The 20,923-nt window shown below is 34.6% G+C and overlaps 1 protein-coding gene across 1 annotated transcript; it reads left to right on the plus strand.

Moving 5' to 3' along the window:
- Positions 1 to 1,151: 1,151 nt before the first annotated feature.
- Positions 1,152 to 20,393, plus strand: LOC147066035 (uncharacterized). Its single transcript, XM_085955185.1, has 12 exons — positions 1,152 to 1,344; positions 1,673 to 1,837; positions 4,387 to 4,780; positions 7,393 to 7,572; positions 8,710 to 8,791; positions 9,599 to 9,641; positions 10,293 to 10,366; positions 10,452 to 10,572; positions 15,197 to 15,444; positions 17,926 to 18,159; positions 18,873 to 18,974; positions 20,163 to 20,393. The coding sequence occupies exons 2-12, from the start codon at positions 1,676 to 1,678 to the stop codon at positions 20,179 to 20,181; spliced, it is 1,659 nt and encodes a 552-aa protein (XP_085811311.1). The 5' UTR covers positions 1,152 to 1,344; positions 1,673 to 1,675; the 3' UTR covers positions 20,182 to 20,393.
- The last annotated feature ends 530 nt before the right edge of the window (positions 20,394 to 20,923 follow it).

The following is a 20,923-nucleotide window of genomic DNA, read 5'->3' on the forward strand; positions in this document are numbered from 1 at the left end:
AATATATGGTGAAGTATTAGTTCCTCAATCCGACCACAGATGGCTTCACTTGTCTAAACTTTACAATTTAGAGCAATACCGCGTCTACGTTTCTTATTTTCGGCATTTTTATTGAAAAAAGGTCAACTATAACTGGTACATGGTCAACTACCGGTACATTACCTTACTGTATGGAAAAATTCTTAATAATGTGAATATTAAATTAATTGTGCGTGTACACTGTACACTATTATAAATAATAGCAATCTTTTTGTTCTTCACATCCTCGTATCATTCTGACATCTCAGCGCCAAATTGAATAGAGAGGGCGATCAATGCACACGGTACTCCAAAAATGTTCTGTTTTATATTATTTATTTTTTCTACCTAGGTAGTACCTACCTACCTACTTATTTATTGCATTGCATTTTAATTCTTGTGTTTTTTCAATCTAAATTTTAACTGTTGAATGTCTTAAATGAGTAATTTGTATTATTCAAACTATTACGTTTTAAATAAATAAATCCTAATCATCTATAATTTAAAAACTTATTTATTATCATAATAATAAAATAACATAAATGAAAATAGTCTATGCCAAACTGCATTCTGCACAGCATTCAGTGTTAACAACCGTACTATAATTATAGTATTTGTACTATATGTTTGGTCAGCGTACTATGTACGATATTCATAAAGTACCTATTATAGTACGCCTAAAATACAATAATTTTGGATATTGTATTTTTGACTTTAAGATTTAATTTCGACATTACAAAATACGCAGAAAGTACTAAAATTTCGATATTTCTGTACCTACTACATTAAATTCGTGAAAAGTACTATAATATCGTAATAGAAGAAACTTTGACGATCTGAGAAAAAGTTGATTGAAAGAGGTAAAAAAACCTTTGACTTTGATTTAAAATGAAATATCTTGAATTCGCCGGTAAGCATTTTGGTCGGAAGAGACATACTTAAATAAAAAGAGCCTCGGTATTTTATAAATTCTCCGTCATTTTTTTTGTAAGAAATCATAAGCCTATACATTTCAATTGATGTCAACCTGTACTATAATTTTTGCCGAAATACTATAATTTCTTGGACCGCGTACTATAACTCCATGACAAAAAGATGGCAACACTGACATGCATTCAGCATTGCGATTTTCCATTGTCAATAAATAAAATCAACTGTGAACTGACGTTCGTTGGTTCGCGAATGACGGTTGACTGTTTTTGAATGATATTGTGACTGATGATGTCCTATAAGTTCGAAACACTATCAGAAGTGATATTGTAATAATTAAATGCATTAAAAACCCAACCTATTTACCGTAACGCAATCGAGTGAATTACGTGTGAGGTACGTAGATAAGGCGACTGAAAGTTTGTGAAAGCGTTCATATTATTTATCTGACCTGTCATTTTTAATTTTAGTATTTATTTTATCATTGATTAAAACACATATTATACTAGAAACACTGATATCAAATCAGTGAAATGTTGTTGTAAAATATGGGTTAGTATTTTTTTTAATTTAGGAAAATTTATTATCCATGCACTTTATTTATCATTTTTCCTTTCGTTCGCGCGTAGTGTAGCGTACGAAACAAAGATACCTATATCGCAATCCTTGAAGTTGTTTTACTGTCGTCACTATAATAATATGTATTTTTGTGTAATAATTGTAGAATATGGCAGATATCTCAGCACTAGAGGAAGAAATCCAACAACTCAAAGTTCAAAACCTTGAATTGGCGCAGTCACTAAACCACTGGAAGGTGCAATGTAAACTTTTAGAACAGGAAAAGATAGAAACAATGAAGGAAAATAATTATTTACTCGCAGAGAGAAATGTAAGCATAGATAGTGTACTAACTCTTTTTATTGTTATTATTGCATTGAATGGCCATTTACATATTTACATAAAAGTGGAATAAGTACCTACTACAAAAAAAAAATGCGTTTTATTAAATTAAACAACAATACATATTGTTCATTTTATATGTTGCTGTTAACTGCTTAACACTAGATATTTCTTAAAACTAATCCATCATCGGATAATCCAAATCTAAATTAAGTTTTATATTTTCAAAGCTCTGAGTTGTTTTGGGCAAATGGTAAAATTTATTATCAACTACAGGGGAACCCCGATTTTACATGCCCAGAATTCACGTTTTCTCACTATTTGCGTGTAGTTACTGCAGTACTGTTTCATTTTAGTACGTTTAAGTTACGTCTGAAATATTAAAAATCCAATGTATTCGAACACATTCAATTCAATGAATGCATGGCAATCATCGGAATGGCTTGTCTGTAGTGTCAGTTTTTTCTGTTTACACTTGTTTAAATAAAGGAACAAGGGACATTCTCGAAAAGTTGAAAGAACACTTTGACACAATATGCTCCAAACCGCCATATTGGTATTTCATGGGCTTACAATTACAAAATATCAAGTTTAACACCGAATTAGTATTCAACATCAACATACAAGTCGAAACTAAAAATCAATCAAATCTGACAGTAATTATGGAAAATTGATTTAGAATATGGGGGCTCCTGGGTAAATTTTATAGCGGCTCAATATCATAAAAATTACTCTTGGAATATGGCTATTCATCATGCCAAATTTTATGCTATAATACAAATGTGCACAATTATTTAGGTACACCTCCGGACTATAGGCACCTAACTATTATATGGTAATTTTACTTATGCGATCATCGCATGTGACATCTTAAGATATGAAGCTTGAGCATATCTTTTTGCACAAGCAAATTTCTCAAATGAGTGGTCCCACTGTTCAGCTGTCAAAATTAGATCCCAGATTACCTGACATAATGATTTGCAAAACCACATAATTATAAGCTCTTTCTCGTTTCGAATTTCGAAAATTAAATAATAATACTTAACTTTCAACATATTTTATTTAAACAACGTGTTTTGTTTAAGGTGAATTGAGTGATAGTTACCAAATGCTTTATTATAAACATAACCGTAAACTCACATAAACAGCATTTATAATTTTACGAGAACTTCAATGTCCTTGTCTAAAATAATATTTATTGCTAATTATAATAATGACTGAAAATACGGTATATTTAACACATTCATTGCTGACCAGTTAATTACCACAACTCGGTCACTGCTAAAGACACGCCAATAATTGCATGAATGTTTATTTGACAATCATAATATCTGCGTGACTAGGTTTGTCATTTTGAAAAGCAATATGATAAAATAATATTATTTTTTGTAATAAAGTACTAACATGAAAATAATATCATCTATTCTGTTTATCATGCTATTTGTAACATACTTACAAGCGCAGTTTGATATTCTATAATTGAGTATAAATAAGTTATTGTCGTTTTGAACTGACTGTCAATTTATTATGATATTATACACAGAAGAAGTTAGGTCACCCATAGATGGCAGCGGGAGGGGCAGAAAGGTAGGACCACTCGTTGTCGCCATGTTTCCGAATGCTTTGACTTGTACTTGAGTCGGCTTTGATTGCATCCATGTATTTACTATGCGGTTATCGCACAAGTAATGTCACTGCAAATTGATTTGACCGATCTAATTAGATATCTGTATTTTGTATCTGTATTAAATGGTGCCAAAAACAAAAATGTGTTTTCCATGAGGATTTTTGAGGAAGAATTTCTTCTCCATTAAGAAATCAACAAGTCGAATTGTAAATAATGACGGCTGCTATTACGAAACATTTTGGTGCAAACATCCAATAAAAGTCTGCCCCATGGTAGAAGGTTCACATGCCGCGCTTGCAATTAGTGGTTCACGGGTTCTACATTCATATCACATGTTTTTTTTAATCAATACGACATGCATTTAGATCCAGGCTATGGGTTCAAAATGTTGACCAAATGGTTAAGGCTATACCTCAGTTGAGGCACGGTCTAAAAAGATCGTGGCTAGGCGATGCGTGAAAATGATGCATGCCGAACGAAATATAATTTGTCATATAAATTCAACATGCATCCATTTAATGTTCTATTTATTGTTCTATTAGTAACAATAATAATTTATTCATTGTCATGTTTTCTTTTTCAAGTAAATCGTTAACGATTTTAGTCATCTTTACACGATTTAAGAATTAATACCTCCGTCGCCATCACGATACAAATTGACGTGTTCCCAGCTCGACGTTGTCTCTCCGAATGCCAGCGAGTCCAAAATTTCGTCGCGTCTATAGTTGAAAATTATTTGCCGTTTCACTGATGTATCGTCTTAACAATGAGTACTTCTAAAGGCCATTATGGTACTTCTTCATCCAGCCATATAATCTGATGGAGCAGAAATGGTGATTTCCCTAATAATGGCCAGTAGTGTATAAAAATGAGTTTTTGATTTGATTGATAAATTTTCCTTTTTCTTTCAGAGGTACAGAGAATGCGCTCAGAAAAATAAACAAATGAAACTGTCGGTCGAAAAGTCGGCAAAACAACTTTTGGAAACAGTGGTGGATGCGTCGAATCACATTGTTAAAATTGTAAATCTTGTCCAAGACCGACATCAGGACACGATCGATGAGAAGAAGATCCTGGGTTCGCCTCTCCGCCATACTTCTGCACCAACCACACCCATCAGCAATGTGCATCATGTCCGGCCAATGATACGCGGAGTGACATTGAAAAATCCTATAATTAGAGTGTCTCGGGCAATTTTAGACCCCTCACCGAGATCTGTCACGTTGACAGACGATGTGGCTCCCGTGGACCGGTCAAGTCCTCCTCCGCAAGACACTATCTCGCCGGCTCGCACAAAAATGCTTGGTAGGAATAATATGTTAAACCTTATTAATTTAAAATAAGAGAACTAAGTTTGAGTTGCATAGGTAAAGACTATCTACTGGGCCTATGCTGTGGGTCCAAATAGATAATTAAAAAACAACATAACATTTGAATTGACTTAATAAATCGACACGTTACAACCAATGGCGGCCTTAAGCCCGAAAACGGGTAGGTCAATTTTGAATATATTATTTTAATTTGCCTTTTCGTTGTCTACTTAAAAGACGTATTGCAAATTGGCTTTTTATACATTATAGAAGAAGTGCTAGAAATTGTTATAGGTAGGTTACTTATCCTTAAAAAAATGTCCATTTTTCACGTTGTCAACCCATTGTTAACCGAAATTGCACCCAACACGTTATAATTTTTTGTAAATTAGGTCAAAAACCAAACTTTGTGTGTCTATTTATACACCTAATAACTGTTGTACTTAATACTATTTAAGTACATAAGATTAAAACAATTAAACACACTTAATAAAAACTCCGTTATTATACCTAGTGTAACACTTTTTATATTTCCACTGATCTTATTAGAAGGTGACTTTTATGATTAATATAGCAGATTACATTTTAATCGGTAACTTGTATACAATGGTTTAATACAGAGAATGCAGTCGATGGGTTTTACTCAAAGGTTGGATTGAAACTGAACTACAATTAATAACATATGAAACTTTCAGACAACAATGGTCAGTTTGAAATAATAAGCGATAACAAATAAGAATAAAAAGGTTTGCCGCTCAAATGAGACCTTGAAACCACAGAACAAAACTCTTGAAACATTTAAGGAAAAAGTGTTAAGTAGTATGACGTTTTATATCATTCTGTTTCATTTTACATATTGAAAATAGTATAGCTATCTCGTTTTCAGCAATGACCAAAATTTAGTGTAAGCAAGCGATAAAACAATATGAAAAAAAAGGCGTGTTTTGTGCTTTCTTTCCGTCTCACATATGAAAAATGAGAGAGAAAGAAATATTATTAAGAAATATGAATCTTGGCATTCATAAAATTGACCGAGCAGCGAACGACTGTGAGAGTTGAGATACGTGTGTGTATGGTGGTTAGATACATATAAATTAGTTTGCGTCACATTACAATCGCTCACCAAAACGGAAAAAGGCGTAGGATAATAATATATAGGAGATAATTGACATTGTATAATGTATATAGATTGTAAGATATTTATTTTTGGGGAGTCATTGACCATTTGACCAAAGGGGCCAGCCGCCACTGGTTACAACCAATGTTCCCCTAAGGTATGAGCGTGTGCGCCCTGCCAAAATGTGTCTGCACACATGTTTTCATCCCCCGCACAGTCGTCACACAAAAATATTATAAAATAAAGCAAACAATTCAAGTGAACAATACGATTGCTTGCACAGTTACATATAGTACAATAATTATCCTTATTAATTAGGTATAGAAAACTTATCCCTTAAAAATGTCAAAAAGGAGTGGATGTGATATTCCAAACGTGATCATCAAGAAGAAATCCTGCGATAAATTTAAATTGGAATGACTCTCTGGAATCGTCAAAACAGAAATGCCATCTTCAATGCATTCGCAAACAGTAAGAATTGGTGATATATTTGTTTATTCGGAAACAGATAATTGTGTCAAATGCATCATAATATGCTTGGCAGCAAATATGCAAGAAGAATAATTCACGTCTTCAAAGAAGTGTATTGAATGGAGATTGTATCTTTTAAAAAGGCATTTAAGTCAAAATGTACACAGGGATGCTGTTACGAAATTGAAAAATTTGAAAAGAGGTGGACTTTTCAAAATAATGAGGTGAAACACCCGAAGAACGAAAGAATAGGATTGAGATCGCTGGGCGCAAAAAATTTGATTGTGATCTAGTCAAAGTGTTAATTGATGATGTACTATTGGCTATAAAAATAAATGCTTCTATGCTTTTTGTACAAGATATTCACAATCACGTATCTAAATACACAGATATTCCCGAAAGCTGGCGAAGTAAAAATAATTATGCGTTCGAATTTGTCGCATATATTAATGCAGTAAAAGTTTTTTTTTCGATGAATTACAGAATTCTGCAAGTTGAGATTTAATATATTTTATCAACAAATACTATCGGTTTTTTTTCTTTGTTTTTCCTATTTTTTTTATTTAATTCAAAAATTATCGTTGTTAGTGTTATTATTATATAAAATCACTGAAAAAATATAAGTTTTAATGAAAAATTGTATATGTATTTGTGAGGGGGGGGGGTTGTAAATTTACCGCACTGGGTACGCACGCCACTGCTCAGATGCGTTGATGATCCGCACACACAATAGAAAAATTAGAGGGAATGTTGGTTACAACTCTTCCATTGTGGGCAAAATATTCTATGTCGTTTTGAAAATCGCTCGTCGGGTTGCTGATCCACACGTATTATAGAAATGGTTTAAGAATTTACGTCCACTGTAGATAATTGATGTTGACTGACCGAATAAAAATTTGTACGTTGTACTGTCCATGAACTTGACATATAATTGACTTTTTGTTGTAGTTATATTCGCGCACTGTCAATGGTAACCAAGCTGCGCAGTGAATTGTCTCACGTAGTGTTTATTGTTCTAGACCTTTGTGTGACACTTCGGCGTGCTGATCTTATCACTCAAAGACTTCAAGGAAATTTTTCCACTGAAGCTAATGATGGAAGTGAGCCCTCGACGTCAAGCTTCAACAGTGGTTCCAGACCTACTGCCTTCTCCCGAACTATGCAGCAAAGCAGAAGTCCAATTCTTCAAGAATCTCAAGGTAATACTGAAAATATACCTACTAAATATGAAGGACTCAGCAGTAAAATGCTAAGAGACAAAAGCTTGAACAGAGATATGAAATGAGTCATTTAGTTGCCAAACCCGCAAACTTTGAAAATCAAAAAATCAAAATGAATATTGATTTGAGTCGCCAAACCGCTAATAACCTAAGGATAAATAACAGGTTACTAAATCTGCTCTACATAGCCTACCAATCAGACGTCACGATTCAAACCATGATGTTTAGCATACGTTTAAATCACTATACAAACATCACCACTACTAGCCTATGACGTCACCCACGCGTGGTGATAAATGCTCAATTTTGGTCAGACTATTTGACTGCTTTTACAAGTTAATAGCCGCGTTCTGACTGAGCGAGCTGCCTCGGGCATTTGCATCGCAAAAATCACTGCGCGAGGCAGCTCGCAGGCTGGCTCGCATTAAAATTAACGTTACGCGAGGCAGCTGCGCGCAGCACCTTTGAGCATCGACAAACCGACATTGATTGGATCGGCCCCGGCAACGCTCGGGCGAGGCGGCGTGTTTGTTTGCCTCGTGCGAGTCACGTACTGACTGACTGAGCATTTGCCTCGCAAAGCTTTTACGTATATTATCTATGGTGAGGCTACTCGCTCAGCCAGTACGCGGCTAATAATGAATATTTATTGAGTTAGTGTAATAAAATCTCAAGGAGTAGATTCAAGGAAGCTTTTGATGAATCCAGATTTGCAGATATGTATCTGGTTACACCAAGAGAGATGTTTAAAAATTACTATTCCAAACCATCGTAATTGCTGAATTTTTTTGAATAATCTAGTGGTGCCTCATATTAATATTATTTTCGTGTGTCTTTTATGCTGTTAATATTAATTTTAACGTTTATCTGTAAGGGACAAAGGTAATAGTTCATTTGACAACAATATGTCATTTACAGAATGTTCAAATGAATTTTGTAGAATTTACCATTGCATATTTAACTATGAAGTCGATAAACTCAACTTCGTCATCGGTTCGTTTGTATTCGTTCAATCCAATTCTTCAATTATTTGAAATTAGTTTTAATGCTACGTTTTTTTTAAATATCATAACCTACTGGCCCTATACATTGTTAAATGTTGTTTTTTTCTTTCAGATACAGTTAATTTTAATGGCAGTAATAGATTTTTGGAAGATAATCTGTCAGGGGGAGATAGCAGGTCTATCTATGAGAATACGTGAGTTGATTAAATTATTTTTGAACATAATATACATAATTTGGTATAATCTCAGAAGCATACATTCATTGCCTTATAATACATAATAAAATTGTACCGAATTGAAGTTGAACTCACATCCATCGTGGTGAGGTTTACTGATTTAAACTACCAATGCAGTTCCTAATCATGCTGAAATTTCCTAACTATTGTTGAACAGGAACTTCTTGACCACGTGTTTTAAAACTGTGAACTAACAATCCATTCCAGTGCAGCTAATCACACTTCCATTTTCAAATGAGGAACGCCCCCAAATGTATCATTTAATTTTACTCTCCCGTGGTGTACGGATCTATCAATTTACCTAATTTGAAGCTTTTTATAATAAAAATATGTCTAAAACGATCAGGAGTGATGTTAGAATTATTATTAGTAAACTTTTGGTTTATTGCGAAGAAAAAAAAGAGTCATATCTAAAAGGAGAGCTGATATATTATTTAAACATGCCTTTAACACGCGTTACCGCCATGACAGGTACGTCACTGAGAAGTCTTCTATGTGCGACTACAGCGACTTCCTGTTATCGCCGATTTCTTGTTGTCGGACAGTATACATTTGAGGTGTTATTTCAAATTCCGTTAATATTGGCGACCATCTTTTGTGATGTAAAATCAAGGTATTAACAATATTAACTTTGATCTCTGAATGGTGTCAAGATCTCTCAAATTTTAGTTTTAACAATTTTAAAATCAAATATACACAGTGCTTGGATTATACTATATAACAACATGTACAAATTATCTAAAATATAAAATATATTTTTTGCAGGCTAGGGTGTGTTGTTGAAGAATCAGAACCGGAAACCTCCGAGGTACCCATTTTAATTTGTTTATTGTTACATTCAAATAGTTTGACTATAACAAGGGGAAGCCCCATGAAATTTTAGTATTAAAACACTTGATGTTATTTCTGGAATGTTTTTAATGTGGCGGATTTGGTAGACCTAGCAAACACTCTTGATTTCACTTTTCGGTATGAATGACATGCGTTTGACATATTTGTGATTGTTTATCTAAATATCTTTGCAATAGTTGCACTGTGTTCTGCTGAATCCATGAACTCACCTAATACGTGAATAATTACGATTCGATTGCTTACTGGGAAATCATATTTTGAATCTCTTACAAAAGCCTGTATTCTCATTTATCATCAGTATCACCTTTTAACACCTTTGAAAATTTAAACAGTGGACCATGAGTCTTAGCTTAACTTTCATATATTCAGATTCCTTCTAGTAGAGAAGGTTATCTTCAATGTCTTTGATTAAATAATTTACTTCCAAACTGCAGATTCAAAGAAAGAACATCTGAATTTGATCGAGCCACGGGTTTTGAAACTGCTGTTGGAGGTATCCTCTACTAAACTGTGTACAAATATGAAAATCGATACAAAATTAAATAATGTGGGTTCTCTATTTCGATATTATGGCACAATTCTTATGAAATTTTATTTTATTTTCCAGTATCAAAGCATTTCCCCAGAAAAGCTAAATCCATTCATTGTATTGAAGAGAGGTATGCCCAGTTCACCAATGAGGTAAAATTCTTGACTAGTATGCGAATTGATAAATGATTATGACTTACTGTTATGTTATGCTTAATTGGAATCTGTAAAATTTCAGCCACAATCTCTCGGCATCGATAGCAGATGAAGATCCGTTGGAAGGGCCGAGTTGGCTCTTAGACTCATCAAATGGTGAAGAATACAAACCGAAAAAAACCGATTTCGTATCCATGCGACGGGTAATTACTTTATATTAACTTTTGGTCGGCAATAGTTTTGAAAGAGATAACTGTATTATTGGATGGGGTTATTTTGACCATTGGGAAAGGAAGGTGGTGGGTGTGGGTAATCGGTGGGCTAACATTGACTTTGAAGATGAGCTGTTGCTTCTGTAGATGATGATTGTATGGTTTGTATATAGATTTCTGGCACATATATTAGATGTTTAGTATTGTAAGTTGTACCCCATTAAATGACAAATTTTGTCGATACATTTGAGCAGGTGTTGTTAACGGCTTGTTTGACACTTAGTAATTTGATGTTGCATTGCGAACATTCTGTTCATCTTCAACTTTATAGCATAATAGCCCATTTACACGTGCGTGTATTTACTGCTGGCAGTATATATTATCACAACCATAACAACAAAACATTGTATTATTAACCCGGCACCTGCCTCAAAAATCGTATGACGCACCATAACTACGCATGAATTTCATTATCGTCTTTGTTCTATACTAAAAAAAGCAATAAAAAATATGTCACAGCTCCAGTCGAGAACCCAAAACCATTAAAATAATTTCGACACACTAAAAAACCGTAATAAATCAGTTATAATATCAGAAACACTCGAACAAACGAATGCTATCCAAATTTGAAAGAACTCACAGTAAGACGCCATTTTGTAGCCAATAGTTAGAGCTCTGCGCGGTGTGTACTATTTCGACACTTGTGCATTACGTTCCCACGAATTGAAGTGTTACTAATTTTCAAGTGCATATCGATAAATCACATATTAATGTCTTCGGGTTGAGTCGTAAACAAATATAAAGGGGACCCTTTTAATATATTTAAACTACACAAACACTTAACTTATTGAATATTATTGATAAATTAACACGAACTCACATATTAAAAAAAAAACAAATACAATAATAAACCTATTTTAAAATTCTTTTGACGTGTGATATATTTTAAAGCAAGGTGACAGACATAACGCAACATCACACGTTGGGCACATATAGCGAGAGAGTTTTGTTTTTTTCGGATTTTTTTTAGAATTCCCGCATACGAAACATCTCCTTCTAGGCTTATCGGTATTTTGTGTCGGTAAAATGTATTCTGGCAAATGTCCCGTTGCACTTTTGGGCAATAATCGTACGGGATTATCGCTAGTTGACGCTGTCGGCTTGGGCAGGGGTGCATTTGAAATTCTCACACAATATTTGTTCACTAATTGTTTTATTACACAGAGTTGAAAATCGCCCAATGTTTTTTTGTCACATTTAATAAATTTATATAAATAAAAAGCATTTAATAAATATAAGTCGATCATGTGGAATGCGACCTTTTTATACCACTTGATCGACTTTCTCATACACGACAAGTTGCTAAGCATCATGTCGGACTTATCTACCGTACCCATATTTTTGTTATAATCTATAACACATTTTGGTTTTTCGATGTTTTCGCCAGTTCTATAGTTCACTTTTCCCGTTGGTCCAAATGATGCATCGTGGAGGGTGGATAGCATGTGAACATCCCTCCTATCGTGCCATTTCAGAGCCAAAAGTGGACTATTGTACTTAGACTCGGTATCTCCCTTTTTCAGTTTGCTGAACTCTGGCATATCTTTACGATTTTTTCTCACTGTACCGCAAGCATTCGTTTTGTGAGAGTGAAGGTATTTAAAAAGCGCCGGACTCGAATACCAGTTATCACACCATAAGGTGTGACCTTTCCCGATGTAGTCTTTCATTATCGTTGTCACTACCGCACCGGAAATACCGAGATTTTCATTGTCTTGTATGTCAGTCCCTTCCCCACAATAAATTATAAAGTCAATAATATATCCTGTCATTACGTCACACATCACAAACATTTTTATTCCAAATCGATGTCTTTTGGAAGGAATGAATTGTTTAAAAATTAATCTACCCTTAAACACGATTATGCTCTCATCTATGCAAAGATTCTGATACGGTATCATCGTTTCCCTAAAAATTGTTCTTGTATGTTCTAACAGTAATCTAATTTTAGCTAGTCTATCATTTGAGGCGGTCACACTAGGATCAGAAAAATGAAGCATTTGTAAAATAAGTTGGTATCGATTTCTAGCCATTATTTTCCCAAAAATGTCTGCATGCAGGTAAGGATCGGTACTCCAATGTTCCTCTATCGACGTGTGCTTATTTCGAGTCATCAGCATTGATACGGCAAAAAATGTATACAACTCCGGCACTGACGTGTCTGTCCAATTGTGTGATCGCGATTTCGGTCCAAGGTCTCCCGCACTGTACGAATGGTTAAAAAATGTATTCGTTTGGTTCACTATTTCCGACATTATATTTTTATTCAAAAAATGTTCAAAGAAAAGACATTCGGGAGAGGATTCGTTCAAGTCGTTCGATGTCACGCCAGATCGACAATCATTGAATTCGTGAACTATTGGAATATACGGGCCAGTTCTCCACGACCGCAAAAATTCAATTGGCTCGTCAGAGTCCGTATCGTCGACGTCATGATCAGTCTCATGCTGTTCCAATTCCTCTTCCGACATATCATAATCTGAGTCCAATTCCTCATTAGTACGCACATTTTCTTCCTACATATTTACGCACTATAAAACTATGAAATGTTTTTAAAATGTTTAACTACAGTATTAGGGAACGCCAAATCACAGAAACCATTAAACTCACACACAATAGTTATTGATATCAGTATTAATTTTCACATTCACTAAAATGGGACACGGTAGACAGTACAAAAAGTATTTTAAAAATCGCGGTAAAATAAAATCATACGTTCAATAGTTAATCATGCCAGTTTTAATGTGATAAGTACACCAGACAGCAAAAAAAGTATTTATCAACGATTGCGGTAAATATTCAACTTGTATGCGATAAATACAATCCCGCGCAATGGCCCGCTCGGTTGAAAGTCTGTCGTATACTGCGCAGCCGCGGCGCGCAGTTCAAACTGATTTCTGTCGACCGGAAAAAATTGGCCGTACGTATTGGTTCGAAACTTTGGTGATTATTTTATATTTAGAACCAATGCTTTTAAAATATGTCATAGGTGGCAGGAGAAGGACAAATCAGGCCAAATTTACGTGAAAAAATCAGTCCCGTATGATAAATATGGACGCGGTGGCATCGATTTATACACATGCGCATTGCGAATTTGGCCGATTTGTACAAGGTGTGTGACATCGGCGCCGGCCGGGTTAAGTTACAAGACTGCATGGATTGATCAAAAAAGTTCATTGGCTTCTGAATTATCACGCGATAGTCGCACCTTGTGCGATATCTGCGCAAGCGCAGTAGAACGACAGTGCGGAATCTGGCGGAAAAATACAAACTACACCGCGCAGCGTAGAAAACCTTCACGTAACAACAACCAACGCGTCTGAAATTGACAATGAGATTGACGCAACAATTAGCATTTTTGTGTGTAAACAGTTATTATTATGACAGTTTGATTTACACACTATTGCTAATAATAAATCCATGCACATGTACAGGCGCTATTATACCAGAGCGCAATGATTGGGGGTGGGGTTAGGATGTCATTTAAGTTAGAATTAGCTTAAACAGGTCTCTCTGTATTTTTCACTTTTTTACATCCATCAAATTCAAGAAAGAATAAGGAGTTATTGTAGTGAGGGAAAATCCCTTTTTTGCATTTCTTATCATTAAAATATATAATAGGTAGATAAATAATTAAATACTATAGGTGCTTTCAATATGTAATTAATATAGTATATTATTTTTCACATATAATCATCATTTCATATTTCACTATAAATGTTATGTCGAACAATCCCTGGAGGGAAAGAAACAATGATAGTCGTGTTCGTGAAGTGACAAGCTAAGTTGTGTGTACTATAACACTAGTAACATAGGGATGTGGATGAAATCTGGTGATAATATGGGGTCCTAATAAAAATCCATGTTTTCGATCTTGACGCACATCGGAAAAATGGTGCACAAAATCGGTTTATTATAAACTGTTAATGATAAAAATAGTTACTCGTCAATTTTGTAGAAAATACAATTATGTACGACTTTTATTTGTAATATTTTTTTATACATTTAATAGATAGCTAGCTCGCTAAAGGGCTGCAAATGGAGAATTGTGAAATATTGTTTATTAATTACGAATATAAGTAAAAGACACTATGTAGTATTTATTCCACATATTTTTAAGTCACGAGGACCTATTTGATTTTTACAAAACACGTTTATAAGCAACGGAAACAACACTACAACAGGTCATAGGCCCAATGACAGTAATGTAGTAATAGAAGCGAAACGATCACATAAATTCTCAAGGCTTTGAGAAAACCACATATATTGTGACCTCACTGGGAATTGAATTCGGAGGCCCTGGATGGCTGACCACGGGGCAATGATAGATACACTACACTTTATTTTACACAATGTACGTTTATTATTTGATGTGTCGATGTGTTCATAATTAAGATTGCGTCTAGGCTTGTTGTATCGCCTTATGGTACACCTTCTGCTCTTTCCTGCTTCCGAACCTTACTTATAATGTGGTACATTTATATTACAAAGTGTAGTGTAACAGAAATTCGTCACAAATGTGCCTAATTGTAGTTGTCTTATTATCTTGTTGCAGAAAATTACAGCGCCTCTCGACAGTAGTATGACAGACATGGAACTATTCGAGGATAGCAATCAAGTTCCCGATTCAACGACTAGTGGGAAGGACATTGCTGAACAATTAGAAAGAAGTGTACCGCCTACGCAATCCACACCAAATGGAAACGAGGACAATGAAACACAAAGAGTGTGCCCAAATAATACAAATGATGTAGATAAAACAGCGGAAGAACAACAACCAAATCCTCAAGTAGCAGATTTAAAGTGAGTTTTGTTTTTTGTGTTCTTCTTGTGTCTGAGTCAAATTTTTATATTATGTCACTTAAAAAATGAGTGTTCTATCTCTCATTCAGTGAAACTTAAGATTCAAATACATTATGATGCACGTCGCATACTGTCATATGCTGTCACGGTGACAAACTATGGTTTCGTCATTCTGCAGAATATTTTGAATGATCACTATCTCTATAAATTCAATGTTGGAGATTGCCAACTCTAATGTATTAGCATTTTGAATTATTATTCATTATTCATGCTAATTTCAATTAATATTCACAGTTTCTACGTGTGCTTACGATATTGCATCAATAGATAATATTTTGAACAGAAGCCAACCCGTAGACCATAGATAATAGACAACATTCTTATAGGAAATACATAGTGCCAACCACTAGAAACACGTGATTTTGATATTGACAGAAAATGTGTAGGCATGTAGAAAGAAAATGATAAAAAAAGTTCATTGAGTCATGGGTGTCGATGCAGCACGGTATGCGTAAGGTGACTTGATTGTTGGTCTGGTGATTTCGGCAAATTTTGCTAACTGACAATGTTCGTTTAAAGGTTCAAAATGTGCTACGGAATGGGAGCATCAGTCTGAATACCAAGAAAAATGACATTACACACTTTTTTCCTTAGCGGCAGCTTACTGTGACAGCACATAGCGTGATAACGTAATCATAATATATTTGAACCTTAACACGTTGATCGCCATGGGGCTCACCGGTGACCGGCATTGGATTACGTTAAGGGGGCCATGGGGGTCACCGGTGACCGGCAAAGAAGACATGCTTTAGAGTTGTTCTACAGCGCCGGCGGGCACGCGCGCAGTGCATTTTTCGATACGCGGTGACCGGCATGGCCCTTCTGTATATTACTGCCACTTGGCCTGAAAATATGTCTTCCCAGTCACAAAATATAGGCTCACTAATGTAAAGAATGTCAATAATGAAAAAAAAAAGTTTTCCTTTTAAATTGTAAATGTGTTTTTATTGATATAAAAATAAAAATTAAATTGATTATAAAAATGTAAGTTATAAAAAATATGTAAATACTAATAAAATAGAATTAAAAAAATGATTATAAGGTATGTATACGTATATTTCCAGTTATGTGTATCTAGGTATTATACTACCCAATTTGAAAACTTTTATTCCGTATTTGTGCCTTTTCTGTTTATTATACTATCTAAATATAATTCGACCGCGAAATGGCACCATGCTCTCGTCAACACATATGGACAGGTGACCGGCGAAATGGCCGGCCCGGCGCAATAGAATAAATTAACTTGTTGGCGCCGCGACGGACACATGTGGCCGGAACATCATAAAAACCAATATTTACGTAAAAAAATCATCAACATGAAAAAAAAACATTATATTCTTTCATAACCTATCAAATAATACCTTAGAAACAAATAATCATTTTTTAACTATTTTATGTAAAACTAGTTGGCGATCAATGTGTTAACAGTCAAATAATATACTTTGGGTGCTTTCAAACAAACATGGCGATGGTGATATTCGTGTTTGTGAATTGACAAGCTAGGCTGTGGGGACTATAAATATTAATTTTACGCGTAGGTGCATGGAATGTAGACGTTACTTTAAATTAAATAACGACGAAAGATATGAATTCTGATGAATGTTATGACTGATGCTAAAATTTCAATTAACTAGACAACACTGCTTTCCACAATCAAACTTCTTGCCATTTTTAAATTGATATAATTATTAAAATAGCAATAATATCAATTAAACAATAACAACAAGATCTTGTCAACGTGTTAAAACTGTGAACTAATAAGCCCACTTTTAACCGCACTTCGACTGCAACAACTTCTGGTTATCGACGAGTTGTCCACGTGTTAAAACTGTGAACTAACAAGCCCCTCCTGATTAGTTAATCGCAATCCGACTCCAGCGACTTCCGGTTATTGCCTAGATCTTCGTGTCGGACAGTATAAGGTATGCCATGGGCGATCTGACAAAAATAATGCACATTTTTTTCAGTCATAGGTACTTGTTTGTTTTCGTTGAATTAAGAATACATATTACAGACAGTGTTAGTTAGTTTTTTTTTTAAATTTATTAAGCCTTGCCTAAACCAAACCATAGTAGATAAAAAAATCTAAATCCAACTTGACACTATCAACTCCATCTTGTACGGGATGGACCAGGTTTTTGTTTGCCTTTTGACTTTCCGAATGTCAGTCTCTTTGTCATGCGTGACTCATTCATCCTATGTACATGTCCTAGCCATCAAGACAGCCCATTTCGATAAACAAAGCGTACAGTTTGTAATTGTATCTTCATTTCTACCTCAATTGTCTGTCTTTGATAGGTCCGAAGATACCCCTCAGCACGCTCCGCTCAAATGAACCCAGCACTCTTTCCATGCACTAGGTCTCTGAGCCATACATGATGATTGGTTCTGATTATATATTGTGTGTTTTTTATATTCTAGTTCTGACAGCAATACCCGACTGACTGCAAAAGTGTCCATTGAAAAAATGGAAGAGACTGTGTGTTTAAAGAGCAGTAAGGCTAGCAAAAAGAAAGTATCGAAGGGCAGGAAAAGAAAAAAAGATTCTAAAAGCAATTTACCGCTTGTGACGATTGAACCAATCGTTTCAATAGACATACTCGACAATGTCACCAATGAACTTAGTTGTAATGAAACATCTGTTTCAAATGCATCGTAAGTATTTTTGATGAATTCCAGATGAATTAATGTTCCCTCTAATTTTTATATTATATATGCATCCTATAAACTCAGCAGTAAATTTCTGTACAAAGAAATTATGTTTGCAAATATTCATTTTTTTGTGTAGAAAAATGAATTCGTCAAATTATTATGTGATGGAAAAAAGTGTTATAAAATGTTGGTCATTGTTTGATCTAAATGAAAAATCTGGTACCGCAAACTAAATGTTTACAAAATTACTGCGTACGGAGATCGGAAATATTTGTGCAGAGCTTAGTGGGTGCTTAGAGGGAGCTCCAGGCCTGCATCATCATTGTGCAACTGATTACTTCAGTCTATGATCATAATTTTTGTTTTTGGATTCGTTTATCGGATCTCAAGACCCAAGGCTCTAGTCGCGAAATCATCTAGCAATGCAGATATACGGCTGTAAAAATACACAATTTTATAGGATTTTTTAAATCAGGGGATCATTGTCAAATTTAGATTCATGGGCGTACCATGAAAATGTTTGAAAAACACTGTTTTAAGTGATGAACTTTATCGAAATTTTTGTTTAATAAAAAATGAAGTAGAAACCAAAATTCTAACAAAAATATTCCAATACCTCATACATAATCCGGATATGTATCAGACGCATTTTACTGTACATGAATTTTATCATTTGTGAGTTTACCATTATTTTAATCATATCTTATAACATTCAGGGAATCTTCTAGGATAAGTGATGATAATTTAACTACAAGGAGTATGAAGGGACGCCCCCGCCGAGGTGAACAAAGGGATTATAGAGAGATTTCTTTGAATAAGTGAGTGGTTGAATTGCTATTTTAGTTTGGTAAGAATTTTACACATGTCATGTTGACAATGAAATTATTATACAATTGATAATAGTAAAAGCTAAAGTGAATGCATTAATTAAGGTCTAGTTGCACTAGCAGACTCGCGCTGATCGTCGACCTTAATAGCAATTACATGGAACAATTTAGCTAATGATTTGATCATGTTGATGTTTGCTTTGATTGGTCCATAATATACGTAGTGTTGCTTAAAAAATTATAAGTGAACAAAAAGTATGTACATACAGTAGAACCTCGATATAATGGACAAAATATCCGATCAAATGTGAAAGTTGTTTAAAACATCCTGTTAATATTATACATGTCTAAATCCAAGTGTCCACCGCTTGTAAACAATTTTCTCACACAATGCCGTTCTGCTCGTAGACTGAACGTTTTGGCCGCTAATTCACACAGCAGCACAACAGTTTAATTTGTGATTGTCAATGTGAACGGATGCATTTATTACTTCATTTAATAAGTTTATAATGGTTAGAAGTAGATGAAGATGACCCTGGGTATCACATCATAACTGAAAGTGAAACAGCAGATGAAGTTATGATCTTGGAAAATGAGGATGGAAGTGAAGATAGCGCATTAGCCCGTTATATCGATTTATAGGTTCTACTGTACTTTGAAAACACCTCGGAAATTACACCCACGATGGCCGCATGGCTTAAGTGGCGGTATGTGGTGTCGAGGGTCCCAGGTTCGAATCCTGGGTCTGGCAAGTACACATATTGTTTTTCAATTTGTTTATGAGTCAGGGTATGGACCTAATAGGTTGAGCAAGTGGCTGACATCCATTTCACGTAAAATAAAATCTGTTAATACAAACCTCCACTCTGTGGAGGCCCATATGATCCTATTAGGATCGGACATGGAATAAAAAATAATAATAAATAATACCTACCTATGTATGTACTAGAAAAAATCTTTTGAAAAACATACAATGCCAAGCGCTTCAGAAATGTAAAAACTAATAGTTATTTCTTCGTAGTTAGATAGGACGTACATGCCCAATAATTAGTAAGTGGATGCAGGTTCGTTTCCCGGCTGGCACCATATTTTTTTCAATTTTTCAAATAGAATAAATCTTTCTGAAGTGTTTCCGAATTATGTTTACTGTAATTTTATTAATAATACAATATGTTTCAGGAAATTAAGGCGAAATTGAACATGCCGTTATGCATCCAATAAGCGAATAAGCAGTACGATTATAGAAGAGGAACATGGAAAGTCTTATTTTGCAACAATATTTTTTTTTGTAAATCATAGTTTTTTTAAAATATCAGGTAACAATAATAATAATCATGTCATTGCCATTGTAGGCCTGACATGATAGAGAATATTAAGAGACGCTTAAAATACTAATATCTTATAGAAAAATCTTTGTTTCTTTATTACGCATTCAATAGCAAATTGAAATATATACAATCATGCATCACAAAATTATAAACTTGCTTAGAATTTTATTACTAGCAAAAAATTGTATTATATTTACATAGATACATGCCTTATTTATTGATATAATTGTAATTGTGTGGAATTTTTCACTTTTTATTTATCGCTTTAATTGATGGTTGTCAGGGAGAGTCCTGATAAGTACTTTTGGGACCTTCAAAGATGATTGCATTTTGAGGTTGAGACATAATGGGGACCTCCATATTATTCTCTTTATACGGGTGAAACAATCATGTGGGATATAAAAACACAGACTGCGCTGAATCAGCCACGTACATAAAATGCCGGAGGAGCCAGCAGCACGGAAGACTATGTATGTAAAAGAAGACCTAGACTGCGCTACAGGAAAATTGAAGATGCTTGGCTGAAATACTTCGACAGCAGCGGTGCTGGATCTCTTGAAATAGATAATTTTTCAGTTGTAAAGCAAATAATCATGATGATTTATTTATTCA

Source organism: Rhyacophila brunnea, unplaced genomic scaffold, assembly GCF_057557595.1.
Source record: "Rhyacophila brunnea isolate RB1 unplaced genomic scaffold, BYU_Rbru_1.0 scaffold_5, whole genome shotgun sequence".
Classification (NCBI taxonomy): domain Eukaryota; kingdom Metazoa; phylum Arthropoda; class Insecta; order Trichoptera; family Rhyacophilidae; genus Rhyacophila; species Rhyacophila brunnea.

What these genes read in the sequence shown, in the direction of transcription:
- LOC147066035 (XM_085955185.1), top strand. Translation starts at nt 1,676, where the DNA reads ATGGCAGATATCTCAGCACTAGAGGAAGAAATCCAACAACTCAAAGTT. An exon ending in ATTTACTCGCAGAGAGAAAT is followed by an intron (nt 1,838 to 4,386) that starts GTAAGCATAGAT and finishes TTTTTCTTTCAG; the next exon opens with AGGTACAGAGAATGCGCTCA. An exon ending in CAGAACCGGAAACCTCCGAG is followed by an intron (nt 9,642 to 10,292) that starts GTACCCATTTTA and finishes TTTATTTTCCAG; the next exon opens with TATCAAAGCATTTCCCCAGA.